A 23,142-nucleotide genomic window follows, 5' to 3' on the forward strand; every position below is an offset into this window, starting at 1 on the left:
TGGAAAAGATTGCTCCTCTAGTTGAATATTAATGGTTAAAATTATTTTTCCATGCAATTTTCTTTCTATAAGTTACTTAAAATTAAAGTATATAGATGCAATATTGTGAAATACTGTACAACGTCTTCCAAAGAATATCATTATAGAAAAGGAAAAAAAATGGTCCAGAGGATGAGGAACATATTGCCTAAACATTAGACCTTTTATTTGTCTCAGTATAATCTGCAAGGATATTCATTTTAAAATGGCTTCTTCTCACATTTTGTAAAAGTATATAGTATCTTGGTTACAGTATCTTACAAGCATGGACACAAGATACTTGTGGTTATGATGACATACTGATGTCATCCAGTATGTGGAAAGCATAACTATTATCATCCTCCTCACTCATCCTCATCGTCATCTCTCGCTCCTTCCCTTTAGTCACAGGTGGCCTCATTATGTTATTATATTCATTCTTCTTTAAAGTAACATTAAAAGTTCTGAATATCACAGAGTATACTTAGCATGTTCTATTTGGAAGAATACAGCTTTTCATCTTGATACAGGGAAATGCTATGCAAAAGAAATCAATTTTTGGAAGAAATATCTAGGTCTTATGCAACAGTATGGGGAACCTGAAGGTCCAGTTGTCTGCACACAGCTGAGATTGGATCAGGATCTTCATATTTCTGCATGTTTCTACAATTTTACACAGTTCAGTTACACTCTAATGAGTCATGTTATGGAAACTGAGTGCATGGGAGATACCAACTGGTATTTTTATTAAGTCTGAAATTGTAGTGCTGTAGTTCTAATCAAACACTAAATCATCTTAAGACATCCTTAATCATTTCATGACTAATTTAATGCACCCTGACTTACTGGTGTTATAAATAATCAAGTTATAATTGCTCTTGCTTGAATGTTTGGTCCGAATGAAAAATGTCCATGGTTAAATAATGTAAGAGGCAATCAGTTAGTGTTCAAAGGATTTCAAAGTCTGCTTGATATGTTTCTTCAAAGAATACCAAACATAATATGAGCCAAACACAAGATGAGAGGCTGCAACACTAATACAAAGGAACACTGCATTTTCCGGCATTTGGTGCCATTTTCACAATGGAATAATACTTGTGTACTTAGGAGATACTCATATGTACTTCACTGACCAGCAGTCTCAGAGGTGAAGGAGTGAAATCAACCTTGGTTTCTCCTTATATCCTTGAGGAAAACAAATGGGGAACCTCCAGCTGTTGCTAGACTCCCATCAGATCAGCATAACCAATAGTCAGAAAGTATGGGGGCTGCAGTCCGACAATTTCAATTTTCTCAATGTTTCTGCTATTAATTTAGCATTGCGTTTCTAAGATTAAATCTACAAACAGTTTGCTATGGTTAATTAAGGGCCATTTGCATCCATATGAATCCATGTTTCTACTGGTGGCAAATCTCTAAACAGGTTGAATCAGAATGTACTCTTTAAGGAAAACTAAAGAGCATAAGAACTTCAAATTGGGGGAGCAGGAAAAAAATCACCCTACTTCCTGTTTTAGCCACCATAAGCCAGAAGAACTGGATGTAATAATAGTTATGGAAACCCATCTGCTGCTGTTTCTATATGTAGAACTGTGCACCTAACACTAGAACATAGGGCCATATCTCCAGTTATCCACCTGACTAGCACCTGAAAAAGTGGGAAATCAAAGAAGGCACTCAACAAGATTAGAGAACTCAACAACATGGCAGATTCATATAGAGGAAGGTAGCTGCTGATTCTCTGTACAGGAAAATGCCTGCTGGGATTTATAATGAATGCTTTAGCTGGGCTGCTATGAATTTTTCAGGCTGTATGGCCATGTTCCAGCAACATTATCTCCTAATGTTTTGCCTTCATCTGTGGCTGGCATCTTCAGAGGACCTCTGAATTTGCCAGCCATAGATCCCAGCGAAATGTTAGGAGAGAATGCTGCTGCTGCTATACAGCCCAAAAAAACTCACAACAATCCTGTGATTCTGGCCATGAAAGCCTTCAACAACACAATGCTATAGCTAGCTAGCAGTTTTATTGTTTTTGTCCCAAGTGGTGAACTCTTCAAGAGCAATGAGCCTTCTCCCCTAAAGCAGCACTCTGTGAAATTCAGGCGAGTTTTTAAATTGGTCTCCACCATAACAGTTGAGAGTGGGGACTGAAGAGAGGGGGGAAGTAAGGTGTCCATGATATTCTATGTACTTAAAAGAAACTTTTCAAATTACAGTAATTATTAGGAAAAATAAAGCTGTTTATTGCAAGTGTTAATGGGTACTTTTTTTTTTAATAGATTACACAAGGAAATATAATATGTTACAATGACAGAGATTGCATTCCAGCTTCATTCCCTGGAATGTATACAGTGAAAAGGTCCTTGCCTTGTAATCTTCCTTCCTTCCTTACTGTGTTGTAGACCTTGAGCTTCTTTTAATCAAAGTAACTAGACATCTGTGAAAGCAGCTTGGGATTAGAATACAGCATTACACATGACCACTTACAAGCTACCTTATTTTGGAAAAGCTATAATCATACTAGAGTGATTATAATACTGAGGTTTTATTTTTCAGATATCTGAGAAGAAAAATACAAGACAGAGAAACAATAAAGTGATCTGTTAATGCTGTACAAATATCTGATATAAGAAGTTCACATTTGCCAACATTCATACCTTGGTGTTTGAAAATCTAACATATCAGCACAGATAATTCAACTTTTAGAAATGCTGCCTGAATCTTTGCCTCTGAAAAAAATACATGCTTTATCTAGGTAGTGTTATAAAGGCATATGTTTTGTCTTTTACTTCTTATCTTTTTTTGATAGGGAAAAACAGAATGGAAGAAGTGCTGGGAAACCATATGGGGTTTACAAATTGTTATTGTCTGTGGTATGCATTTTATTTTGTCTTATTGTAATACTTGGGCTTGGCTAAACATTAGTTACAGTATGTCACAGCAAACAAGATCTATATGCTAGATTTCATATCACAAAATCACAAGTCAAACACTTCCCAAGCGTCTAGGACTGTGTGATGTATTTTGGAATGATGCGCGCAGATCCAAGTAAGGTGGCCTTTTGCAGTTGACAGATCATGATTTTGTCAATGTTTATTGTTTCCAAATGCCAGCTGATATCATTTGGCATGGCACCCAGTGTGCCGATTACCACTGGGACCACCTGTACTGGTTTATGCCAGAGCCTTTGCAGTTTGATTTTGAGGTCCTGATAATGGTTGAATTTTTCCTGTAGTTTTTCCTCAATGTGACTGTCACCTGATATGGCAGCATCAATAATCCAATTTTTCTTCTTTTCCACAATCGTGTTGTCTGGTGTATTGTGTTCCCAAACTTTGTCAGTCTGGATTTGAAAGTCCCACAGTAGTTTTGCGTGTTCATTTTCCACTATCTTTGCAGGTTTATGATCCCACCAGTTTTTTACTACTGGCGGGTGGTACTTGTGACAAACTTTCCAATTAATCATTTGGACCACAGAGTTGTGCCTTTGTTTGTAGTCCATTTGTGCAATTTTCTTGCAGCAGTTGAGGATATGATCAATGGTTTCATAACCTAACCAATAACCTAAGAAGTCCAGCATTCTCTTTCAGTAGTGACTAGTTGGATAGCTTGGAGGAAAGGATGTACAGGAAATAGAAACATGTCTCACCTAATGTTGGCACCAGAGCCACATATTCCCAGGTATATTACCAGGAAATAACAAGTTTCCATTTTGTTGTCTTGACCAGCAGCTGTTGACAGGATGAATGGCCATCACCTGTGTGACTACTGCATTCTTATGACTCTGTATAAATGAAGCAGCTGCTATTCCTACATATGTACAAGGTCCCAGGGATGATGTTAGATATTTCTGTCCATTGTAGAAAGTCTGCTTTCAGTTCAAGGAGATGGAAATGAAGTTCAAGTTCGTTCAGATAAGGAAATGGAATTGGAGTTGCACATGTGATAGTGGTCATACAGATGCAAATGAACACATAAATTCATACATGAGGATACATATGTGCATTTGGCTGCACATTTTGACGTGCAATTGGGAAAACATGCAGTTATGCAATGTTGCCATTCAATACATGGGTTATGTAGTGCAATCAATGTACAGTTTAATATGTGGAGGTTTCATAAAAACATAGTCGGAAGAGACCACAAGGGCCATCCAAACCCCTCTCGGATTTATACTAGACAATCCCAATCTAGGGTTTCAGCCTATGTGTGCTCCTTGCATTATTGGCAAGGTTATCAAAAATATCCAGATTCTTTTGTGTTGCATTCACAGTCCTTTTTAATATGTGTTATTTGCTAATTGACACTCAAGAATGTGTCAGTGAAAAATATGCATGATAACCGTTTGGTGCTGTCAATTAAACTGTTTAATAATATGAGTTTTTAATGAGATAATTAAGCATTGCAATTATCATAAATTATAATTTGCATAATAAAACAATTTGAATGTTGATTTACAAAGACAGCATGTGAGTATATGCAGACATGTTCGTACACAATGAAAAGTGGCAACAATCATGGGCTCAACTAAGCTGGTTTGCTTTCAAAGCCAAGCTGAAGGCTCACAGGTTGCTCTATGATTTCTATAATCCATTGATTCAATATTTGCAAAGGTGATTACAAACAGTCTAGGCAGCCATTGATTAAATGTGTATCACAAATTAAATACATAGGAATGGGTGTGCAGTGTTTATGCTATTACAGTTATGTTACAGATTATGTAGTAACAGAAAAGAATGTTATCTTTTTCACAGCAAGTACTGGGAACGACAGCCCTTTTTATAAAATGCAAATGCAAAATCTCCTGTGCAAACATGAAATTATAGAATAGGGAAAGGAAGAAAAAAACTGCATTACTGTTCTTTTGTCGTGGCTAATGAACCGCAGTTCAACAGTAAAGCATAAGCTTGGCATGTAGACTATTTCCCATTTACTTCCTGGCAACTTCAGATTTTAAAATGTCTCAGCCAGAAGATCTAGAAATGCATCCACCTGAAACACTGGAACAGACAGCTGGAGTAGAGCATATAGTAACAGTCTGGGTGTAAGTCACGCTCATAATGCCAGTCAATGTGCAAAGGAACTGCTCTGCGTCTTACCTAACAGCTTTTACTCAGATATTTGAAGTGCACAAGGAGATCTTCTGGTGGCATTAATTACTAAGTAAACTACCATAATCTTCCTTTTTTTAAATCAGTGGACAAAAGACTTTTGTTTCATTTTTTCAGGTCTTTTACTTACATTTAGCCTCATAGGTTTTGTATTTTGTGATTGCTCCAGTTTGTTCCACCTCAGTCCGTTGTTGTTGGTTTTTTTACATTTCCCTTTATGTAACTTGTGCTTGGAATTTCTATTGAAGTGTAGTGCTGTATAAAGATTTTTATAAGAAAACCCCAGATGTCAACTATCCAAACATGAAGATGACTACTGTTGAGGAATATATTACATGTACTGCATACATGACATCTCAATTTAAAAGGAATCATATAGTTATTGATGGGAAAGAACACTTTCCTAAGACTTTGGGGAGCTTTTTTCAGACAGAGCAGACATTTGACAAATGAGCCTATGTTCGAAATAAAAGTAGTTCTGGACATTGATTTGAACAATTAAAAAGTAGTCATTTTGTTCTGCTAGGAATTTGTGTTTCCACCAGGACAATGTTCGCAGCTTCCCTGCCAGACAAACATCTGCATCATTGTGCCAGCTGTCAGAACAATTAGATGCCATGCAGTAAAGCTATGTGTCATTTTGCCTCATGCAGTAGAGGATGATGACTCATTAACAGTCCCAAGCCTGAAATGAACTCAGTTAGTTTGCCATGAAACTGACATAAGTAATTACTGAACATATGACAGGAATGTATGAAAAATGTAAAAAGACAATAAAACATTTCTTTCAGAAAAGGAAGGAATGAGATGGATTTTACAATGGTTTTTTGGGGAGGGGGAAGGAGGGAGGAGAATCTAATCCATCTCATATTTCAGTCTGAATTCTATTTTGGGAATTATATGTATCTCAAAATGGCTGGGTTCAACCAAGGCTCCACTAATGGCTCTAAAAATCGGAGCTCTAGTTTAAGGCATTTAACTGCCGAGAAACCTAAATACTCTCCTTTCTACCATTGAACCCAACCTTCCAAGTTACCTGCATGAATACTCAGGTTTTCAAGTCTCAGAAAGTCTATGCCAGTGGTTCTCAACTTGTGGGTCCCCAGATGCTTTGGCCTTCTACTCCCAGAAATCCTAACAACTGGTAAACTGGCTGAGATTTCTGGGAGTTGTAGGCCAAAACACCTGAGGATCCACAGGTTGAGAACCTCTGGCCTATGCACACCTTACTATGACTTCCTTACTGTAAATATTCATTTCTAAGGCATGGGCACCAGATGAAGGAGTGTGTGGGAAAATCTGGTAGTGCATCCCTGTTGCCTTTTGATCAAATGCATACCCATTTGCATGTATCCCCATTCACACAACTAAGACATGGAGAATCCTAGAATATGATGAGAATATTGGAGATGCAGAAGTGGGAACTAATGTTTGAATGGAGCCCTCCTCAATTATAATTTGCCCCTCTTGGGATCCATAGCCTCTTTCCTATATAAGCACTACTTGGTAATTTTGTGCATGCTTTTATACTTTTCTGAAAGGTTGGCATATTTCTCCTAAGACTGCATTACTGACAGCAATAGTTTTAATTTGTCTTTGGCCTTGCCTACCACTGCAGGGTGATTTCTCCCAATATTCTAAAATTGAATTGGGCCCTCAAGCTAAGAGTGGCTCCAATTTTTTTGTCTTGAAGTGTTGTTGTATATCAGAGTGGGCACTGTGAGAGGCTAGACAGCCTCATTATCTTACTTTGTTGGGCTGTAACCCACCAAACCCCATCACAACTCCCCAAATGTGTACCATGCTTTTAGTCCTTTTATTTTTTGTTGTTTCTTTGTAAGTGTTGATGTAGAGATTGTCTGGTTTGCCTACTCTGGAACATGCAATGTATTATTGTACTTCTTTAGGGGTCCCTTTCAAATCTATGATACTATATCTGTGTATGTGTGAATCATATATATCTATCTATATCTATGGCTGGATGGCTCTTTGTCAGAAGGGCTTTGATTATATTTTCTTGCCCTGGTGAGGGGAGTTGGACTGGATGGCCTTAAGTATTTTCTGTTGGTCACGGGGTTTTGTGTGGGAAGTTTGCCCCAATTCTTTCGTTCATGGGGTTCAGAATGCTCTTTGATTGTAGGTGAACTATAAATCCCAGTAATTACAACTCCCAAATGCCAAGGTCTATTTCCCCAAACTCCATCTGTGTTCAAATTAGGGCATATGGAATATCCGTGCCAAGTTTGGTCGAGATCCATCATTGTTTGAGTCCACAGTGCTCTCTGGATATAGGTGAACTACAACTCCCTAACTCAAGGTCAATGCCCACCAAACCCTACTAGTGTTTTCTGTTCCTTGTGGGAGTCCTGTGTGCCACACTTAGTTCAATTCCATCATTGGTGGAGTTCAGAATGCTCTTTGATTATCAATTAACTATAAATCCCAGTAACTACAACTCCCAAATGACAAAATCAATTTTTTGAGTGATGGTCACTCCTTGGGTTAGTAGGTCTCTTGTGGCCAAATTTGGTGGCAATTCGTCCAGTAGTTTTTGAATTATGTTAATCCCACAAACCAACATTACATTTTTATTTATAGAGATGCATGACTAAGTAGAACTGTCTAACAACTTCCAAAACAAGTTGGCAGAGCACATAAACAAACCTCACACGATAAACAACCTTTACATAACAACAATTGAAGAAATATCTATACGGAACCGTTCTCTCCCAATATGGATTGTTTATTAGAAACTATTTTGAAAGAAAGTACCCTGAGTGTATTTAAAAGACTGACAAGAGAAACGTATCAATATTTTACCATTAGCTAGTCAAGCTTTTTGCACTAGTATTTTCATTAGTTTTTGCTTCCTCCCCCAGGGTTTGGCTAAGCACTCTGAGCACAGCTGAAAGCATGCGCTTCCTTCCCTCTCCCCTCTGAAAATTGATTTTCTTTTGAAATCTCAAAATCAATAATGGAGCTCTGATTAAACATCGGCTCTTTGATGTGACTCTGGATTCTGGGGCACTACATTTGCGATTATCTATGAAACCACAAGATAAAAAGTAACAGTAGCAGTCATTTTAGATCTCCTGTGGTGAAGTCATCAGGATATAGTAACTGAAAATAGGCTGAACAAAGCTTCCCCTTCAATAAAGCCTGGATAGCCTGGCCCACTCATGTAATTTGCAATTAACGCAAGCAGGCTGATACATGAAAAGGCAATCATTCTTCAAAGCTCTGATTCACACTATTCAGAGCTTTCTAATAGCAATACTGGAGCATAGTAACCAGTTGTGGAGGGAAATAACACCTTTCATTTCAAATTTGTTGTAATTCAGATATTTTGGCTGGTGACCTTACTCCTCTTATGAAAAATGGCTCATTCTGAAAGTATACAAGGACTAACATTTCTTCTAGTTACCAAATACCATTATTATAGCCAATGAAGGTGGCACACATTTTGCAGTTTTTCCTTTGTTTCTCCAGTTGGAGAAAAAATTACAGTACTTTCTTTTGCTTTGGCACCAGAATCACAATTGTGGTGATTACCCAGATGCCACAAGTCCATAGCCAGCTTGCAAAAACTCCTTCCAACCTGGCTGGCATGAGGTCAGTGCTTAGTATGTGACAATTCCCCCACAAAAGAATGATCTCCCTTTCCATGGGATTGCTCTGGCATGTTGCAATCCTATACCCACTTTCTTGGGAACAAGACTCTTTGAAATCCATAGAACCCAGAAGCCTAGCTTTCTAACAGAACAAGAATAAGGTTGAATTGGTAAGTTTACTTTATTTTTGTATTACTAACATAAATAAATAATTTACCATTGAATAATAGTCGATAAGAACCTTCACTATCTTGCCAAATAGGCTTTGATTATCTATTATTTGAATGAACTAAAAGCTAAGACATTTCCTGGTTTCCTAGATTTTGCACCTGCTAGAAAGAAGTACATACTGGCTGCCACCCAGAATTCCTTTCACAAATGAATATAGAATGTTTCTGACAGTGTTTCAGAAATATTAAAGCTTCTCTTCATGATACTGACACCAATTTGAACCACAGAAATAAAAACCTATGATAAATAAGATGCCTTCCTCGTGAGTACATTTTGCAAAGTATAATAAGCACGATTGTGCTATTGTGCTTAATATTCCTTTTAAAATAGATGGAAAACAATTCCATACAAGGCTGTTGAACACAAGACTTGCTGTTTCTTGTAGCCATCAACAGATTTTTTTCATTAAATATGGTGTTTTAGTTCATGCACTGCCATTGCCTCAGTACCCCAGAGGTTAATGTTCCTGTTGCTTAAATAAATAAAATTCTCACTGATATCAGAGTAACAAAACATAGCCAATGTTTTCAGATACAAAGGATTTTCAAGCAATATTCCAGAATAATTTAACTTGTCATCTAACCTTTAGCTTAGACTGAACTAAACAGACAGGTAAATAGATACATTGATGAGAGAGAGACAGCTACATTTGGAAAATAAATAAACCACACTTTGAAAAACATAGGTTCATGTATCTCTTGTGCCTAACCATCTACAAAACTGACAACATTTAATTCATTAGAGAGTTCTCTAATGAGTAAAAGGACATAGTTTACATTCCCACACATGTTCTCAACTTCATCAAAAATGGGTGACTGTTCAGAACTCCCTAAAAAGATTTTCAAGGATTTTGTTGTTGTTAATTGGGGGCTTTTTGTGAAATTCGGTTTGTCCACAAAATAACATATCTGCACAAAAATGAGTATTTGCACAAAATTAAACATTTCCTGCACAAGAGAATGCTTTTTGAAAAAAGACCCCCCTCAAAACAAAACAAAAAACACCAAAAAAAGTCCAAATGTGAAAATTGCACAAAAACTTTTGCAATCTCCTCCAGTACTGAGAGGACTTTTTCAATTATTCATGTTTGCATAAGAGAATGAAATAATAAAAGATTAACACATTTACTTTGGATTATGAATCAACAAATAATTATTCTTCTGGGAGAGGGGGGAGAAGGGAAATCTGAGGCAGATAAACCATCTTTCCCTGTTCTTGGTAGGATCTTGCTAGCAAAACAAAGATATGAAGGATATTTTCTTCTTTTTTTCTGCTACATTATTTCCCCTCCCACCACCACCAGGAAAAGGGAAATTAAAGCAGTGTATTGGGTCCTCTGTTATCCCATAGTATCTCCCAGCACGTCCTTACAATGCTGCCCTTTTCTTCCACTGTCACTTGACTTCCAACAGTGGAAGCATTTCTAATGCAGGCATTTCCAAAGTTTGTCAGAAAGAGGTCTAAAATCCTGTGTATGCAGCAAATAATAAACAAGACTCTTTGTTCAGCTGCTGCAGGGAGTATAGATGATGCATGGATGGATTTGTAGCATAAGTGCTCTGTGACAGGGAGCTGCTTTTTGGTGGTGTATCTGTGGACACTGGATTGTGACAACAGCTCCAATGTGCTATCAGTACTCCTGGCATGCACTGAAGCAACTTCAGAGTACTTTAACTTGGATTTTTTTTGTCATGTCAGGAGCGACTTTGAGAAACTGCAAGTCACTTCAGGTGTGAGAGAATTGACTGTCTGCAGGGACATTGCTCAGGGGATGCCAGGATGTTTTGATGTTTTATCATCTTTGTGGGAGGCTTCTCTCATGTCCCTGCATGAGGAGCTGGAGCTGATAGAGGGAGCCACTGTATTGTATGACAGTGGCTGGAATGCCACTGTCATACAATACAGTTTGAATTTGCATAATATGACCACTGTAGACCATGTAATTCAGTTCAATGCATTTAATTTGTATTATATCGGTCTACACTCACCGTATAATACTGCTCCAAAATGCATTATATGACAGTGTAGATCCAACCAGTCATAGCTCTTAGGAATCCTAGCATTTCAGTCTTAATTAACAAACCTCTATGTTACCCCTTCTGGCAGAATTGTTCCTAATATCCTTTGTTTGATAAGAACAACTACAGTATCAAAATTTCTACAATAATAAACTCTTCTATGGACATAAACCTTAGCTGATAAATAAATATATTGGCAGGTGGATATAGACAGCATCAGATCAATCTCCTGCATTATTACAGAATTCCATTTTTTCTATTTGTTGTGACGAATCTGAATACAAACCAATAGCTCTTACCATAGAGTGGCATTCATATATTGTCATGGTACAAAAGAATGGGCACTCTATTTGCATCATAAACAATACTTTCCTTACTACCCCATAAATATTAGCACCAATTCATTTTCATACCTCTCTGATAGCTGTACAAAACTCACTCTGCAGGACTTTTTTAAGTGACTGTAGCTTGTGTCCGGGTACTTCTCCAGACTCCTGTAGTTTCTCCAGTAGTTCTATTGCTCTGGCAATATCTGAATAGATAAAAATGAAGCAAAAGTCAAGGATGGATGTGTTATGACTTCATACAGTAGGAATAGAAAATAAGACAAGGAGGATATGCTATAATTTTAAAGTTTCACAGTATTTTTCTACCCCGTATTTATTTGAATGTTTCAACCCATGCTAAGCAGATCAGGCTTACAACCTCATCAGACAGGCTGATTTACCCATCCTATGCCACTTCTTCTCCCCTTTCACCACAGGGCTGTTGGAAAAAACAACCACAGGATTGGTCTGTGATTTATAGTTTTCTCCTTCCTCAATCACACCCTCCCTAACGCTGCACACTGGACTGAGTGTCTCGGAGGCGAGCTACAAAAATCAACCCAAGCATAGCACGATTGGACCTGGTACCAATCACTGTTTAAGAAAACTCCTTAACTCAGTTTTCATCAGTGAATGATGTAACTCTCGTCATACTTGTCACATAGTCATGACTCAGCTTCCTTTGCCTGTCCCTTCAGTGGATGTGTGTACCTTCAGTGGATGTGTGGCCACATGTCAATTAGAACTGTATTTTTCCAAAAGTATTACACAATTTATTTATCTATTTGCTTCATTTATCCCCACAGGGGGACTCAAGGCAGCTTACAACTCTGGCAAGATTCAATGCCGTTTAAAACATAACCATAAACATGGTTATGGGGTTACAATCAATGTAATCCTATCTAACAATGCATTATCTACCTAACAGAAGCTCTTCCCATGATGCACACCAACTTCCGGCCGGGCTCCAGGGTCAAAGAGAAGAAGCGGTGCAGGTGGTCACCGAGGGAACACAGGAGGCTTCTCATATTGCCTTAGGCGCAATGGCAGGAAGCTGGGTGGTGATGCTCTCTCCCATGGGATGGGGGTTGAAGTAAGCCGCATAATAAGGGGCATGGCACAATGGGTTCTCCATGCCCCCCACCAGGACCCCCGTTAATTTGCCATGATGTGTAGTGCATCCTCAGTCTAATGGAATAAAATCATTAGTTCTGCATTTTCAGTTACCTTAAATAGACCTATTGCTTTAGACTACAATGATATACAGTGTTATACACGTTATATTATAAAGGCACGTAAGAATCACATCAGAGCCTGACAACTCAATTCCTCCCTTTTGCAATCCTAAGTAGCTAATGAGAGCTAACATGGTATACTGGTTTGATTGTTTGATTAGGATTGTTGGATTAGGACACTGGGATACCAATGTTTGAATCCCTGTTCACCCACTGAGTGACCTTGGACAAGTTACATTCACTTAGCCTCGGAGGAAGGCAAGAGCAAACCACCTCTGAACAAATTCTGCAAAACAAAACAAAACCCATGATTGGTTTGCCTTAACATTGCTATAAATCAGAAATAACTTGAGAGCACACAACAACAAGCTGCTAGTATATTGTATATTTACTGAGCCCTAGTTGTCGCATACATTTTTAAATTGTATGCAGTTCCATTATGCAATCCCAATACATATTCTGTTTCACATGGAGAATTGCTATGTTACCCAACTAACAAAATTGGTGCAATAAAGGTTATAGTCTAAATCATTTAGCTGACAGTCTTTAGGGAAAAAAATGATCTGATTAACCTTGCCATCTGTTTTATTTTTATAGAGACATTTTTATTAAGTATACTATTGTATCACCTCATTAACAACTGCCTTGACAACCTAAGTCACACTACATATATAAGCACTGCACTTCATGCATAACATTCATGTGTGGTGACTTCTCCAAGTGATGCAGATGGACACTTGTCATCCTGAGGTATTTCAAGCACGAATTGCAATGCACTCTACATAGGGTTTTATTTATTTATTTACTGTATTTGTATACTGCCTTTCTCAGGCAATCGGCGACTCAAGGCGGATTCCAACAAATCAGTACATATAAAAACATAATACAGATTAAATCATTAAATAATATAAAACACCACAAAAGCAATAAAAACAACACCATTAGAGTCTCATTATTATCAAGCATTGTCCAGTTCCATTGTCAAATAGTTCGATTTCCTATATTAGCTACTCTGCATTTGCAAACGCTTGTTTGAACAGCCATGTTTTAACTTGCCTCCAAAATGTTAAGAGGGAGGGAGCAGATCTAATCTCCCTAGGGAGGGTGTTCCATAGCCGAGGGGCCACCACTGAGAAGGCCCTGTCTCTCGTCCCCGCCAAACGTACTTGAGACGAAGGCGGGACCGAGAGCAGGGCCTCCCCAGACGATCTTAGAGTCCTCAATGGTTCGTAAGGAGAGACACATTCGGACAGGTAAGTTGGGCCAGAACCATTTGGGGCTTTATAGGCCAAAGCCAGCACTTTGAATTGGGCCCGGTTGCCCTTGAAGACTGCCCGGAAACTACAGTTGGTCCAGAAATCTGCAGCCAGACTACTCACGGGAGCTGGTTACAGAGAGCAGTCAACCCTCTTGTTGACTGCTCCCTCCCTCTTAACCAGCTCCACTGGTTTCCAATAAGTTTCCGGTTCCGGTTCAAGGTGCAGGTCTTCACCTATAAAGCCCTAAACGGTTTGGGCCCTGTTTATCTTCGCGATCGTATCTTCCCCTATGAACCAGTGCGTACCTTGAGATCTGGAGAGGCACTGCTCTCTCTCCCCCCGCCATCACATGCATGGTTGGTGGGGATGAGGGAGAGCGCCTTCTCGGTGGTGGCCCCCCGGATCTGGAACTCTCTCCCTAGGGAGATCAGACAGGCTCCCACTTTGTCCTCCTTTTGTAGTCAACTAAAAACCTGGATGTTCTGGTGCGCTTTTGATTAAGCAGCTCACCAGTAATTTTCTTGCCCCCATTTGAAGTTCCGCACTTTACACCGGCCTGCACTTTACACTGGCATACGTTCTGCCTCAATGTGTGTTATGACAGTATTTCCTGCCCAGTTTACCGTATTGTTGCACTTTCCTGTGCTCCTGTAAAATGTATTTCACTCATTGAATCTGTACCTCAGCTATGTTTCTTCCAGCCATATTGTTTTTATATTGCTTTCTATTGTGTTGTTATTTGTTTTATCTGATGTTTTAATTGGTTAAAGTGTTTTACATGTGTGCTTTAATTGTAATCTTAGGCGTGTCCCTTGTAAGCCGCCCAGAGTCCCCTAGGGGAGATGGTTGGCGGGGTATCAAAATAAAGTTATTATTATTATTATAATTAAAATAATTGATGCTTATTTTTATTTTCTATTTTACATTTCAATTTTTACTTCACTAACACATTGTCAATTACAGCATGCCATGAAGCACACTCTAAAAATATTGGACATTATAATAAATGGAGCTGAAGAAAAAAAACTTTTAATTCTCACCACATTTGGTGTCTACTGCGCTTAAAAGCTATTACATTACTGCAAACAAACCAAGAAGGCAGAAAAGAGATGACAAGATTACAACAGTATCATAGTTTCATTCTTTTTTTGCTTTGAGGTACAAAACAATCAATATTAAAGGCATGTGTTGCCTGCAAAGATGTCATACACTGAACCAGGCTGCATTCAAGAATATCCCTGACTGACAAATGACTGGTGATTCTCAACTGTGACCCCATTAATTCAAAGGAAAACCAGACAATGGTACTGAGTCCTTTCCTGAACTTGTGCCTGCCCCTTCCAAAGCTGATCCAATGTAAGTGCAGGGCTCATTCAATGAGAAAAACATAGTGATGCCCCTCAAAACAACTGTAATAGGATGAAGAATTGTTTATGTGCTAATTTCAGTGATAAGCGTATACCCATTGCTTCACCACCTTTGATTACCATATCTACCAGATCCAGGAGGCCTTTTCAGCCCTGGGGACAATTTCCAATTTAAGAATGTCTCCTTGGGTTAATCAGAGGCTAAGCAAAATATGAATATGAATGTGCCAGGTTGTTAATAAAACTTCTGATAAAATGTTTGAAGGTAAGAAATCATAACTCTTGTTTTAGGTAAAATCTTGCCAGTTTGCAAACCAGAGCTTCTCTTTCATTCAAAAACCTTGCCAATTTAAAACCTAGAGTTTATGTTGTTTTCTACCTTGAAATAATTTATGACTGAAGGTGACCCTATCACTGAGTTTTCATTATATGATTTGTGTGGAGGGTGTTTGACTTTGAGGCTTCAAAGTTGGGATTCCAACCCTGCATCCGGAGAGCGCTCTGAACTACACTAATTACGAACCTGGACCAAACTGGGAACAGACCCAACACGGCCAACTTTTAATACTGGTGGGATTGGGGTGATTGACCTACAATTTGTGGGAAGTGTAGTTCACCCACATCCTTATGTATTTTCTAATGGTAGCAGTCATAAAAAAACAAAAGGAAAGTCTGACTTTTTATTCTAAAAAGATAGCATTACAAATTACCAAACTGATATTACCTAATGTCCAAAAACTTTTTCAAATAACTTGGATGTTGCCGGGTACCCAAGCTAGCTGGAAATAAAATTGCATTATATTATGAGTAAAATCTTTTCAATATGTTTCCAAAAAGTCATTAAATCATCAGATACCTTTGTGACTTTTGGCTCACCTTGTACAAGTACACTGGAAACATACACTGAGAATACTATTTCAGATAATTATATTACACAACAAAAAAAATCTACTGTGAGACTATGATTATGTGAGACTAGGGATTATTAAGATATAACATGTATTGTGTAGCTCCTATTGAATTGTTGTGGCAGGAATGTCTTAAATTGTATCTCTTTCTACCTGGTAACATCAAAGAAAGATCACAATATGTAAATGACCATAGCATATCCTCTATCAACAGTTGAAAAGTTTCCAAATGCTTCACCTGTTTTTATAGAAAATACATATGTATGAGATATAAGAGTGCTTTTGGACCTTTAATCTCAGAATAGTTCAGCAATACAGCATACAAAACAGACTAAACATGAATATCTTCAACAACATGGCTTTTGGGGGGAGTATTTCCAGTCTTACAATTCATTCAAGGGAATTTGTGCCTGCAGCTGAGAATCTAAAATAACTTCTCTGAGTCAATGTTCATTAGAGGGGGAAAGTGTATTGTTTCTTTTAATAAACAAGAATGGAAATCTAAACACAAGCAGTTTCTCTTGTCCAACACAGTGATGTGACATTCTGAATACTCTGTGCATTATCCCCATTGGGTCATTAAAAAATCAATTAACTTGCATGGAGTAGTTGTGTGGTTGAACCAACTGTACAATATGCAGATATGGTAAAAACCATTTAAACCAGGGGTCCTCAAACTAAGGTTCGGGAGCCAGATATGGCCCTCCAAGGTCATTTACTTGGCCCTTGCTCGTGGTCAACCTAAGTCTGAAATAACTTGAAAGCAAACAACAACAACAACAACAACAACAACCCTATCTCATCAGCCAAAAGCAGGCCCACACTTCCCAGTGAAATACTAATAAGTTTATATATGTTTAAATTGTTCTTCATTTTAATTATTGTATTGTTTTTAAGAGTTTTTGCACTACAAATAAGATACGTGCAGTGTGCATAGGAATTCATTCTTTTTTTTCCAAATTATAATCCGGCCCTCCAACAGTTTGGGGGACTATGACTTTCATGAAATATTTAAAAAGGGAATTTTGCACCATTCCAGCTTGTTTTATTATCTTGTTGTGAGTCATTGAATTCAGGCCTTTTTTAAAAAAAACAAAAAACAAAAACAACTCTTCTCACATCTATCTTTTTATTCTTTATCTCTGAATTTGACACATCCAGCTTTTGTATACTGTATGTTATTTGCATTCACAGGCTGAGTTATGTGCTGAAAAGTTGCTGAAATATCTTAGATATCTTAGAACAAATATGAGAAAGAGATGAAATATTATCAACAAGACTACCTTATTCTGATGTCAAACTCATGTGTATTAATGCATAAAAGATTTTAAAATAGATTCAGATTCTCATCAACCAAGCAACCAGCAGCTCTGACAATAAGTTCATGAACAATGTAGCAATATCTGTATTTGAGATAACATGGTACCATAGCTTGCTAGATCTTTATAGTCTAGTTTTTACATAAGAAAATTTATATACAGTTATACCTTGACTCAAGAGTTTAATTTGTTCTGTGACTGAGCTCATAATGCAAAATGCTCTTATCTGAAAGCAAAATTCTCCATTTAAATGTATTGGAATGCTATTAATCCGTTCTGGGGTTCCGTGGAAACCCCCCCCCCCATTATTGGTTACATATTTTTAAACAAAGAAATGTATTTTCTAAATAACGAATAATGTATAAATGCATATTCACATGGAATAAAAAGGGGAAAAATAAAGATCTGGTTTAAAACAATAGAAGCACGAAGTGAAGAGGCAGAAGCATCATTGTCTTCATACTGTACTCATCCTCCTTTTCTTGCTCTCTCTCCTCATTAAGCTAATCATACCAAGAATAAAAACCACGCAAAATCAACTAACCCAAAGTTCCTCAAGGTGAACAAGAGGAAAGCTGACAGCAACCTCCCAAGGCGGACAAGAGCATGGAGGCTGCTCCCTTGAAGCCCTAAAGCCCTGTAATCTTATGTTAGCTTTCCCTCTGGTGCTAGCTCTTAACTCAAAACACTGCTCTCATGTCAAAGTGAAACCCAGGCCAAGTGACAGCTCTTAACTCAACATGCTTTTAAGTTGGGATGCTCTTAAGTAGAGGTTCCACTGTACATCAAAATAACACCTGGCTGGTTCACATTTTCGATAGAAAGGGACATAAGAAATCAAGTCTACCACAGAAGGGATGTTTTTGAAAGAACAGCCATCTTTTTCATTCATCAATGCAAACATCCAATACCTATGTCAGGCTCAAACTTCTGCCTACCCTTTCTGTTTCTTGGAAATATTTTAATCTATGGCTGGAAAAATTCTATATTCAGCCTCTGGAGCAACATCTAGCTTCAAGGAGCTGTATATGGGCAGTAAAGGTAGCCACCCGCTTTTCCTGATTTTTCCTGTCCGCTTAACATTATTTTGAGTGGTGCAATTTTGAGTCCACAGCTCTGCTCTCTGTGCAGCTATATATTAATAAATAGCGAGGAACAGTTCTCTAATGGGTTTCATTGGAAGTTTCAAAATGCCCCAACTAGGCCCAGTTAACTTCTGTATAGAATCCATTTATTTTCTAATCATTGGCGAGTGCAAGGGAATTTTAGGATATGTTAGTTTAACACTCATAATGCAGACATTGTACTAGTACCATTTATACAAAGAGTAGAGCTACTGAAATCAATCAGACAAATCTAAATGAAGTTTCATTAATTTCAGTGCCCTAATTCATGCATATCTAATTCTGGATTTAAACTAGAATATTTTTGTTGTGTACCTTGAAGTCATTTCTGATTTATGATAATCTGAGTGAGAGATTGCTTCAGAGGGGCTTGCCCAGCATTATCCAGCGGGTTTCTATGCTTGAAATCAGATTTAAACCCGATCTCCAGAGTGACAGTCCAACATTCAAACCGCAACATGTTGGTTTTCAACAAATCACTATTACAAACACTTAATAATGATTGCAATGTACTGGGTGCTGCCTTTGAAAAGTGCTCAGAAACTTCAGTAGGCCTAAAGAGCTTCAACCCGTTGACAACTGGGGCTGTCTGTAAGGAGCACACAATTTCCTTAATTGATTGCTCGATTGATTGCTGGTCTGTTTCCAAGCACAATTCAACCTGCTGGCAATTTATTTACTTCATTTATACCCTGCCTTTCTCACCTTGCAGGGGACTCAAGGGAGATTATAATGACTAAATTTCTTGGACAGCTTGGGTCCAAGAGATTTGAAACACAATCTCCCTTTATGAACCCATTACAGCTCTAAGATTTTTCTGGAGAGGACCCTCTCTGTCCTACCAGTCATGTTGATTTGCTGGGAGCTAGGAAGAAATCCTTCTTGTTGGTTGTTCAAGGGGCAAGCCAAAGCACTCTTATAACTGATTGGGATGCATTTGTATATAGTCTTAATGAATTTTAATATGTTAACTGTCATTTCAACAAGTTCATATGTTTTTATGGTTTTTAATCTGTATTATTTTAATGTGCTGTAAGTCAATTTAAGTTATTGGAGCAAGAGCAGATATAAATGGATGATGATGATGACGACAACAACAACGGTTTCCATCAGCAGTGACCTGAGTCTAAATATATATTTAATTTCTCTCTTTACTTTCTGCTATGCTTCTCTCTGTTCTGTTTATCTCTTACTATACTCCCTCATTCAGCCTTAGCTACGATATGCCATGTGATCTTTTGCATTCCAAATCCCTTAAATCCTGGAACATCTGCAATTCAATCTCCTGGTTATTTGCATTGCTGCACGTTCTTTGCTCTGCCAGCACAGCTCCGTGGAGGCTAAATGGCAATGCCTGTGAGATTAAACAGTAAAGTGATTAAAATTTCCATTATTTTGGAAATGTATTCTACGTAACAGTGGAGTTCAACAAGATAGTTTTGCAGGTAGAAAGACATATGCTGACAAGAATTAAAAGAAGTAATTCCTGAGCTAGAAATTCAAGTAATCTCCCACCATTAGATTAGCCTTTAGGCATTTACAACTGTGGGGGAAAATCTTTCTAGCTTAATCAAATTTTCAACGGAGTATGTGTGTAAATGTCACTGCTGTGTTCATGAAAAGAATAAAGCATGTTTTTATCTAATTATGGTCTAGGAATAGCAAAACATTACTAATCAGTGAACAAGATTGGCAGTGCAATGCTATATTGGTTTAATGAGGAGAGGGCTCAAACTCTGGTTACAATGTCATAGAAACTTGGATTACAGCACAGCAAACCTTAGGCCAGTATAAATGTTGTAATGGTATGTAACTATATTGGCATGGGTGAACAAATGGCTAGATGTTTGGGGAAAATAGAGAAATGACCAAAGGAATGACCACTTTAGTTCTTACAAAGTATCAACTAAAAGAACCACATGGATGTCAACTGGGAATTGGATCTCACCTGACATCTACTCCACTACTCAGTGCAGTTCACTTCCCTGTTGTTCTTCCTAACCAGGAAAGGCAAGGGGAGAGCAAACATGGCTCAAGACTATAGCTACTCAACCCTATAGCCCAGTCTGTTTTCCTTTGCCCTTGATTTTTCTGATCAAGGAATATGAAGCAGATTCTGACAACTGTGCCTTGAATCATAAAGTCAGAAGTCAGTCAGGCACTGGATCAGGCCCACTCAGCTCTTCGGTTTACCAGGGTATATCAAAGGACAGGGAGGGAACATGACTTTTGGGGCTGAAATAGTTTTTCACACTGGGGTTGCAGAATGCCTTAGGAGATAATATCAATGTGCTTCCAGAATCTCTACATGTATGATTGCTGCCTTAGTACAGAACTAATGTGAGAGCACTTCCAGGGATGATATTGTGATTGGTGTTTAGCACCAGTGCTTCTAGAAACTCAAAGGCAGTAGAAGTTTTTGCAATGGTTGTTCTTATTTCTACTACTATTACAGTACAACACTATGGTATTATACTATTGCTGCTGAGAGAGCATACGGTATCTGCTACTTACACATGTTCAGCTAGTTGCAGTGACTGAAAGGGAGAATGAGACTGAACTCATGTAGTAAGTTTGTCACAGGCATCAAGTTGACTACCATAAGTAAAAAAAATATGCTGGACTAGATAATTTACTGATCTTGTATGGTTCTTCTTACATAAGTTACCAAGCAGTACCATATATGGGCTACAAGATTGCTTTGCTTGGTTGCAGTTGTGAGCATATGTATTAGAATTACATTTAGAAAGCCTTGTTAAGGATGGGTTTTGCGGCTATTCTTTGTCATTAACTGTTTCTCATAGAATGAAAGAATGTATTGTCGAAGGTTTTCATGGCTGGAATCATTGGGTTGTTGTGAATTTTCCAGGCTGTATGGCCAAGTTCCATACAGGGGAATTCCAGTCAAGAAACAATCAGGTCCAGCTAGTCACCTCCCAACAAAGGATTCCCCCTGGCAGTAAGAAGCCAGACCTTGAAACTGCCAGGCCATTAAATGCTAATCAAGGTGGCCAATTGTAACATTCACACCTACCTCGAACAGGCAAGAGTTCTTTTTCCCACCCTGGACATTCCACACAGATATATAACCCCAATTCTCCTAGTTTCCAACAGACCTCACATCCTCTGAGGATGCCTACCATAGATGCAGGCAAAACATCAAGAGAGAATACTTCTGGAACATGGCCATACAGCCCAGAAAACTCACAACAACCCAGAATGAAAGAAATTTACATGAAAAATATCTCATCATGTTTACATCTCAAAAATATTCTGAACTTCCATATTAAAGCACGAACTGGTGGTTTTTTTGTTTTTGTTTTTTATATTTGAAGACTTGCCAATGTCTTCTAACTTTGTGCAGTATTTTATGCATTTAGGAAATGCCATACAGCCATCCTTCTTGCTACTAGTTTGGCCTTTTGCTTCTAGTTATTTATCCTTTCTATTCACTCCCATGGTGATTATCTCACTATCATCCATCATAGGTGATACCACAGCATGTCCTTTCAAAGCTGTGAATATTTGTGTTCATTAACCCAACACGGGTTCTTCAAACATAATAATAATAATGATTTTGCCATGCATACACAAAGAATATGAAACTGTTTGTCTGGGTAGAATTGCTCCTTAGGGACGCAATCCTAACCAGGCTATCAGGGGATACTGAATTCCATTAGTGAAATGGCTGGGATGCTTCTCTACTTAATGCTATCTGCTGCATCCTTGACCATCTATAATGCTTCGTCTTATAGCAGTACTGAAAATCAGTATTCAGCATTAAATGAACACTCGAGGAACCCTGAAATTATATCCAATTTGGGCACAGCAAGTTGGGAGATTTGGGGGGTTATGAAGACTAAACTAGCATTCATACAGTTTGTTGCTACTATATTTGACTGACATGATAGAGGAAAAGTGATTGTGAATGTTTTGTTTAATTGGCCAAAGTAACTTGCCTGTGTCTTGATACTGTGCACCTTGACTTGGATGAATATCACTATGTGTGGTGAGGGGAAGCTACTGTTTGGAGCTCCTAGCCCCTTATGTATTTTCTGCTCCTGTGTAGGGTCTCCAATTGGTGACATTGTTCCAGCTGTAACCTAAATATGTAGAGCAGAATGATAATAACATCCTATTTCTATTTAGTCTTTCGAAATAATAATGACTGGAAATGCGAGGGCTAATGATGATATGATAACTATGCTTTTCTTTGAAAAAAAAAACACACACAAGTGCTTCCTAATGCATTGCCATCTGTTCAACCTTTTGCCAGGAAATATTTATCCTGCTTAATATAATAGTCACCACTGGGGTGGAGCTGAAAATTACACACAGAGTTTCTAAATATTTGGAAGAAAAACACAATATCCTTCCAAATCATTAGTGTTCCTTTCAATAACTTAATATTAGTAAACCTTTCTTGCTTTGGTATGTATGCCATAAATTTAATATTTCAGAAGGAATTTTACTCAAATATAATAATGAGCATCATAAAACACTTTTTGGTTTTCAGCACTATCCTGTAAAGTACAGGCTGTCTAAATGTAAGGGATCAACAGACTCCTTTTTTGCTTTGAATTTGCAGGCTGTTTTAATCCTCTACAGAGAG

The 23,142-nt window shown here is 38.1% G+C and overlaps 1 protein-coding gene across 2 annotated transcripts in view; it reads right to left on the reverse strand.

Moving 5' to 3' along the window:
- LIN7A (lin-7 homolog A, crumbs cell polarity complex component) overlaps nucleotides 1–23,142 on the reverse strand; it is a 42,640-nt gene that overhangs the window by 13,880 nt on the left and 5,618 nt on the right. For both annotated transcript variants that reach the window (XM_060777393.2, XM_060777395.2), the window contains exon 2: nucleotides 11,406–11,524. In XM_060777393.2, the coding sequence (XP_060633376.1) occupies nucleotides 11,406–11,524 (119 nt within the window). The remainder of the gene's footprint in view (nucleotides 1–11,405; nucleotides 11,525–23,142) is intronic.

The sequence above is a fragment of the Anolis sagrei genome, chromosome 5 (genome assembly GCF_037176765.1).
Source record: "Anolis sagrei isolate rAnoSag1 chromosome 5, rAnoSag1.mat, whole genome shotgun sequence".
Lineage (NCBI taxonomy): Eukaryota > Metazoa > Chordata > Lepidosauria > Squamata > Dactyloidae > Anolis > Anolis sagrei.